Here is a 7,340-nt window from a genome sequence, read left to right on the forward strand (position 1 = left end):
AGAATGGCATAAACCCAGGAGGCAGAGCTTGCAGTGAGCTGAGATCCGGCCACTGCACTCCAGCCTGGGCGACAGAGCCAGACTCCCTCTCAAAAAAAAAAAAAAATTTCATCTATATTTTAATTAAATAACCACAGATATTAGACTTTCTCAAAGGTAACATTTTGTCCTAATTTTAGTTTCTCAAATCTTATGAAGGTTATGATGGCTACCCAGCTTGTGAAGTAATAGATGATAACAATATAGTCAGGAAATACCATTTGGTAACCAAGGCTTCAGCAAAGTATTAAGATTTTTGTGATTGTGAGTGTTACAGGTAACACTGTTGGCCCCCGACATTGTCATTTTGTACACTTTGTTGATCAATGGCCTGAATTCATTAAAATTCACACTACATGCCTCAAAAAGAATATTGGATCCCAGCTTAGGTTGTTGAGTATATTCCTGGCCTTTATTAAAATGTAGGTAGATAGAAAGGTGGTAGGGATATTTAAATCTATCATGCTGCTAATTTACTTTCTTTGTAGCACAGCAAGGATAGGGAATTAGGAAAACATCACTCACCCAATAGAGAAAAGGTAGATAGAAAATCCAATATTGACAAAACAGTTAATGCTTTAGTATGATTGAGGATAGGTAATCTAGTGCTAAAGTTGGTCAGAGAATTTCCTGCACAAAATGAAAAATCTATGTATGGGAATGCTAGAGAATTTGACTTCTCAGAAATATATAGACCAACAGTGGTTGCCTTTTTTCATTTTTACCTCTCTTCATTCTTAGATCTACGGAATCCAGAGGCAGCATTGTCTCCAACCTTCCGTAGTGACAGCCCAGTGCCTACTGCACCCACCTCTGGTGGCCCTAAGCCCAGCACAGCTTCAGCAGTTCCTGAATTAGCTACAGATCCTGAGTTAGAGAAGAAGTTGCTACACCACCTCTCTGATCTGGCCTTAACATTGCCCACTGATGCTGTGTCCATCTGTCTTGCCATCTCCACGGTAATGACCTGACAGAGTTACGATTTACAACTTATTTTCAGTTCGTGGTCAGTGTCTTATTGCCCCTATCTTCTCTTCTTCTCTAGCCAGATGCTCCTGCCACTCAAGATGGGGTAGAAAGCCTCCTGCAGAAGTTTGCAGCTCAGGAGTTGATTGAGGTAAAGCGAGGTCTCCTACAAGACGATGCACATCCTACTCTTGTGACCTATGCTGACCATTCCAAGCTATCTGCCATGATGGGTGCTGTGGCAGAAAAGAAGGGCCCTGGGGAGGTAGCAGGGACTGTCACAGGGCAGAAGCGGCGTGCAGAACAGGACCTAACTACAGTAGCTGCCTTTGCCAGTTCATTAGCCTCTGGTCTGAGCTCTTCAGCATCAGAACCAGCAAAGGAGCCAGCCAAGAAATCAAGGAAACATGCTGCCTCAGATGTTGATCTGGAGATAGAGAGCCTTCTAAACCAACAGTCCACCAAGGAACAACAGAGCAAGAAGGTAGGGGTCATGTGAAAATACTCTCACAATATGCTCTTAATTATAGCTTTGTTTGACAAGGATTTACCCCTAGGGCAAGGAACTGTTTTTAGAATTGAGGGTTTACAGTGGTTCTCAACCGGGGATGATTCCCTACTGCCCAACTCCCAGGGGATCTGGTAATGTCTGGAGACATTTTTATTGTGACACATGGGGGAGTGCTATTGGCATCTAGTGTGTAGAGGCCCGGGATGGTTGTTAAACATCCTACAGTGCATAGTAGGACAGACCCCCACAACAAACAGTTGTCTGTCCCGAAGTGTCAGTAATGCTAGTGTTGACAAATTCTAATTTAGATAATCTGTCATTGAATCTGAAAGAATTGGATCAAGAGAAGAGGAATCCAAATATATAGAAATATAGGGAGATATTTCTCTTATATTTCTCCCTATATTTCTGGAGAGGAATACTAGAGCAGTTATAGAAATTGACTAAATAATGTGAATTGGTTCTGAGTATAAGTATTGGCCTGACATGAGTTCTTATCTGTTTGGTACTTCTAGTGCGTAAGTTTGAACAAATTAATTAACTTCTCTTGAGCCTTAGTCTTCTCATCTGTAATGTGAAGATAATACCAGCATATCCTGCCTTATAGAATTGAATAGACTCTGAGCTAAAAAGTAAAGTGTTTAGCACTATACTTTTTAGTTCAGCACCCAGTAAATATGTTTTTTTGTAGAAGGAATGCCTTCCTGGGGAGGGGACATTAGTATAATCTTTAGCAGTAGGAACCAGGACTCTTCCATTTTAATTTCATCCCAAATGCATATTTGTGAGGAAGGACTGAACCCCTAACAAATCTCTTATCTGAAGGCTCCAATTTTCCAATATTAAGTTAGCTAATTTAGGGCTAGGCACAATGGCTCATTCCTGTAATCTCAACACTTTGGGAGGCCGAGGTGGGAGGATCACCTGAGGCAAAGAGTTCAAGACCAGCCTGGGCAAAATAGTGAGACCCTATCCCCACAAAAAGTAAAGTAATTAAAACATTAGCTGGCATGGTGTCTTGCACCTGTATTCCCAGCTACAACTGAAGGCTGAGCTGGGAGAATCACTTGAGCCTGGGAGTTCAGTGGGAGAAACAGTGAGTTATGATTACACCACTGTACTCTGGCCTGGGTGACAGCAAGATCCTATCTCTTAAAAAAAAAAAAAAAAAAAAAAAGTTAGCTGATTTATCTCTTATAAGACATCAATGTCAAAAAGAATTTGCAGAGTTGGTCTAAGAGCCAGTTTGATCTACAAGACATTTTTAAGTCCAAGGCTACTTCTGTCACAGGTCAGTCAGGAGATCCTAGAGCTATTAAATACTACAACAGCCAAGGAACAATCCATTGTTGAAAAATTTCGCTCTCGAGGTCGGGCCCAAGTGCAAGAATTCTGTGACTATGGAACCAAGGAGGAGTGCATGAAAGCCAGTGATGCTGATCGACCCTGTCGCAAGCTGCACTTCAGGTCTCTTGGAAGGGAATGAGGTGGGATGGGTTTGTCAGAAGCAGCCATTCCTTTTCAGCATATTCCTTCCAGTCATTGGGGTTCTGTCTGTAATCTTAGTTTATGGTTTGTGTAAGTCCTCCAGGCCCTGAAGGTATACTTTCAGAAGTGCATTGTGTGGGAAGAATACAGGCTGTACTCCCAAATAACTTTTTTTTTTTTAAAGAAAAAGCTCCCTCCTTAGAATAACAAGGTATGTCTGTCTCTCAGCCACGGTGAAAAAGTACTCTGAAAGGAGGATAATCTTAGGAGAAAAGGAACCTGAACTCTTAGGTCAGTGTTTTATTCTGTTCTAACCAACTAAGTCTCCTGCACTGCTTGCCTTCCAGTGGTAAAACAGGAAACCCAGTCTTTACTGAGAGATGAATTACAATTGTTGTTCTGTAGTATGAATTATGGATTTCCATGCTACCTGCCTCCCTTAAAACTCTTGGAGAAAGCTCTAACAATAGAATTAGGGGAGGGTAATAAAATAGGAGACATTTTCAAATCATTTGAAATTTGAACTGTTGGATCTACGTCTGGAGCACCATCTTGATTCTCCCTTTTTATTTTCCCAGACGAATTATCAATAAACACACTGATGAGTCTTTAGGTGACTGCTCTTTCCTTAATACATGTTTCCACATGGATACCTGCAAGTATGTTCACTATGAAATTGATGCTTGCATGGATTCTGAGGCCCCTGGCAGCAAAGACCACACGCCAAGCCAGGAGCTTGCTCTTACACAGAGTGTCGGAGGTGATTCCAGTGCAGACCGACTCTTCCCACCTCAGGTACCTGTCTGCTCAGAAAACTCGTCTCAACTTACAGATTTTGAGTAGGGCAGCCATACACGTTAAGAAAGCAGAGCGTAATTCAGCAATCTTGTTTTGCTTATTGGGAATGGAGGGGGATAGATAAGCTTGTAAGGGAATAGGAAAAATCAAATGGAAAAGAGGGACTCGGGCCATGAATCTGAGAGTTAAAGTAGGGAAGATGACCAAATACCACTTTATGCAGTGGATCTGTTGTGATATCCGCTACCTGGACGTCAGTATCTTGGGCAAGTTTGCAGTTGTGATGGCTGACCCACCCTGGGATATTCACATGGAGCTGCCCTATGGGACCCTGACAGATGATGAGATGCGCAGGCTCAACATACCCGTACTACAGGATGATGGCTTTCTCTTCCTCTGGGTCACAGGCAGGTAATGCAATTCAGTTATGTAGGTATGGACAGATACAATACAGAGTGAATACTGAGTGGGAGATAAAATCCTGGGTTTTCGTAGCCCTATTATTAAATGTATGACTGATTTAGTCTTTTTTTCCGGGGGACAGTCTCACTCTGTTGCCCAGGCTGGAGTGCAGTGGTGTGATCTCAGCTCACTGCAACCTCGGCCCCCTGGGTTCAAGCAATTCTCCTGCCTCAGTCTCCTGAGTAGCTGGGATTACAGGCACGTGCCACCATGCCCAGCTAATTTTTTCTTTTTGTATTTTTAGTACAAACTGGGTTTCACCGTGTTAGCCAGGATGGTCTGTATCTCCTGACCTTGTGATCCACTCACCTCAGGCTCCCAAAGTGCTGGGATTACAGGTGTGAGCCACCACGCCCAGCCAGTCTTTTTTTCTAGTGAGTCCTAATGCCCATTTACAATGCAAATTATACCCTGAATATATATTTAACTTTACATTTGTTCTTTGAGAAAGGTAAGGTTGTTGAGAATACTGTTTTGTCTTTTCATTCTTAGATCCACCATGCTGCTTTTGGTGTTGTGCATGTAAATGTTCACTGAATGTCTACTGAAAAGGTGTTTATGGGGTTGCTAACACATCATATATTTTGAAGAGAAAAAAAATAAGGGCATACAAATAGTTGTTTAACTCATTTCTTCCTAGGGCCATGGAGTTGGGGAGAGAATGTCTAAACCTCTGGGGGTAAGTAGTGGTTGTGTTGCTTTCTTTTGAGGGTAATACTGTTATAGTGAGATACATGTTTTCTTCTCCCAGAGTATTCTGTGATTCCTTGCTTCTATAAATGGTAGTACCCCTAACTGTACGTTTGACTAAAACTCTAGTTCTTTTTTATGCCCCACAGGTATGAACGGGTAGATGAAATTATTTGGGTGAAGACAAATCAACTGCAACGCATCATTCGGACAGGCCGTACAGGTCACTGGTTGAACCATGGGAAGGAACACTGCTTGGTGAGCAGCAGTAGGGCCCAATTCAATAGGTGGAGCACAAAAGAAGAATCATTTGATTTCTTACTGAGAAAAAGTTCAAAAGGTGGTTTCATAAGGTAATCTGTTATCTGTGGTGAGCAGGTTGGTGTCAAAGGAAATCCCCAAGGCTTCAACCAGGGTCTGGATTGTGATGTGATCGTAGCTGAGGTATGTGCTTCCCAGGCCTCCAAAGCTTCCACATTTCTGTTGGTATCAGTTATTCATGTTGGGTGTATTCTCATCCCAGATTTTTCTCATTTAGATCATAAACATAATAGAAGGGGCTAGAATTGCAATCTTGTGTAACTTAAAAAGCAGCTAGTTTTTATTTCCTAGGTTCGTTCCACCAGTCATAAACCAGATGAAATCTATGGCATGATTGAAAGACTATCTCCCGGCACTCGCAAGATTGAGTTATTTGGACGACCACACAATGTGCAACCCAACTGGTAAGGTGACCAGAGAACAGGCTAGTCCTCAAGGGGCTATTACTTATGATTTTTTTTTTTTTTTTTTGAGACGGAGTCTCGCTCTGTCGCCTGGGCTGGAGTGCAGTGGCCGGATCTCAGCTCACTGCAAGCTCCGCCTCCCGGGTTTACGCCATTCTCCTGCCTCAGCCTCCCGAGTAGCTGGGACTACAGGCGCCCGCCACCTCGCCCGGCTAGCTTTTTGTATTTTTTTGGTAGAGACGGGGTTTCACCGTGTTAGCCAGGATGGTCTCGATCTCCTGACCTCGTGATCCGCCCATCTCGGCCTCCCAAAGTGCTGGGATTACAGGCTTGAGCCACCGCGCCCGGCCCTTACTTATGATTAAGGACATAACTTAGTAGAGCTTCACACTGTATTCCACTAGTCCATAAATGAGCTTCAGAGGATTCATAAGCCACTTAAGCTTGTATTTAAACTGTTTTATGAGATTCTACAAATATTCATTAGAAACTCAACAGGTTCTAGGACCCAAAGCACTGCTCCCTAGGGTTTCTGTTCTCTTCACAATCTAAGGATCTTCCTCAGCCATTCTATGATATATTGAATCTGCCCCCTGGTGGTTATGAAGTTATCTATTTAATCTGTCAATAATTGTATCTTTTACCCCTTTAATAGAGCTTAAAACACATGCTGCTAGCATTTTGCTTATCCAAAGAGTACTCCCTGGTAGCAGCAACTCTGTGAAGCAGGCCTAAGCCTTAGTTACTAACCCTCAGATAATACAGATCCAGTCTATTTTAACACCAGAATCTATGCCAATTCTCAACTAGTCATTCTGCCATATACTATTCTAATGTTCTTTTTAGAAGAATTGGCATATTTGATATGATGATAGGCAGTCTTCATTTGGTATACATTTTTTAACAATATTAAACCCTCTAATTCCAGGATTTCTGGTTTGCCCCTCCTTTTCCCGTTTCAGGATCACCCTTGGAAACCAACTGGATGGGATCCACCTGCTAGACCCAGATGTGGTTGCACGGTTCAAGCAAAGGTACCCAGATGGTATCATCTCTAAACCTAAGAATTTATAGAAGTACTTCCTTACAGAGCTAAGAATCCATAGCCATGGCTCTATAAGCTAAACCTGAAGAGTGATATTTGTACAATAGCTTTCTTCTTTATTTAAATAAACATTTGTATTGTAGTTGGGATTCTGAAGTCCATTCTGGCTCTGCCACTTAACAGGGTGTAATCTTGTGCAACTCATCTCTCAGTATTTCTTATATGTGAAATGGGAGTATTACCTCATTGGGTTGCTGTGAGGGTTCAAACTAAATGAGTGCACGGGAAACATTAAAATGATCATTATAGGCTAGGCACAGTAGCTCACACCTGTAATCCCAGCACTTTGGGAGCCAAGGTAGGAGGATAACTGTAGCCCAGGAGTTCAAGACTAGCCTGGGCAAAATAGTGAGACCCCATCTCTACCCCCACCCTCCAAAATCATTAAAAAAACAGGAATGCAGGCTGGGTGCACAGGCTCACACCTGTAATCCCAGCACTTTGGGATGCTGAGGTGGGCAGATCATAAGGTCAGGAGTTCAAGACCAGCCTGGCCAACATGGTGAAACCCTGTCTCTACTAAAAATACAAAAAATCAGCTGGGCATAGTGGCAGG

The 7,340-nt window shown here is 42.6% G+C and overlaps 1 protein-coding gene and 1 long non-coding RNA gene across 2 annotated transcripts in view; one reads left to right on the plus strand and one right to left on the minus strand.

The window, feature by feature from the left end:
* METTL3 (methyltransferase like 3) overlaps positions 1-6,873 on the plus strand; it is a 15,056-nt gene extending 8,183 nt beyond the window's left edge. The window contains exons 2-11 of the mRNA XM_011930923.1: positions 781-998; positions 1,085-1,489; positions 2,808-2,983; positions 3,583-3,799; positions 4,026-4,213; positions 4,905-4,943; positions 5,104-5,212; positions 5,333-5,398; positions 5,567-5,679; positions 6,642-6,873. Of these exons, the coding sequence (XP_011786313.1) occupies positions 781-998; positions 1,085-1,489; positions 2,808-2,983; positions 3,583-3,799; positions 4,026-4,213; positions 4,905-4,943; positions 5,104-5,212; positions 5,333-5,398; positions 5,567-5,679; positions 6,642-6,753 (1,643 nt within the window). The 3' untranslated portion in view covers positions 6,754-6,873. The remainder of the gene's footprint in view (positions 1-780; positions 999-1,084; positions 1,490-2,807; positions 2,984-3,582; positions 3,800-4,025; positions 4,214-4,904; positions 4,944-5,103; positions 5,213-5,332; positions 5,399-5,566; positions 5,680-6,641) is intronic.
* LOC105503817 lies at positions 5,529-6,860 on the minus strand. The gene is made up of 2 exons (XR_001000536.1): positions 6,035-6,860; positions 5,529-5,721 (listed from the first exon to the last, which is right to left on the minus strand). It is a non-coding gene; the product is annotated as an uncharacterized LOC105503817 (long non-coding RNA).
* Positions 6,874-7,340: the final 467 nt, after the last annotated feature.

Source organism: Colobus angolensis, unplaced genomic scaffold, assembly GCF_000951035.1.
Source record: "Colobus angolensis palliatus isolate OR3802 unplaced genomic scaffold, Cang.pa_1.0 Scaffold88, whole genome shotgun sequence".
Classification (NCBI taxonomy): domain Eukaryota; kingdom Metazoa; phylum Chordata; class Mammalia; order Primates; family Cercopithecidae; genus Colobus; species Colobus angolensis.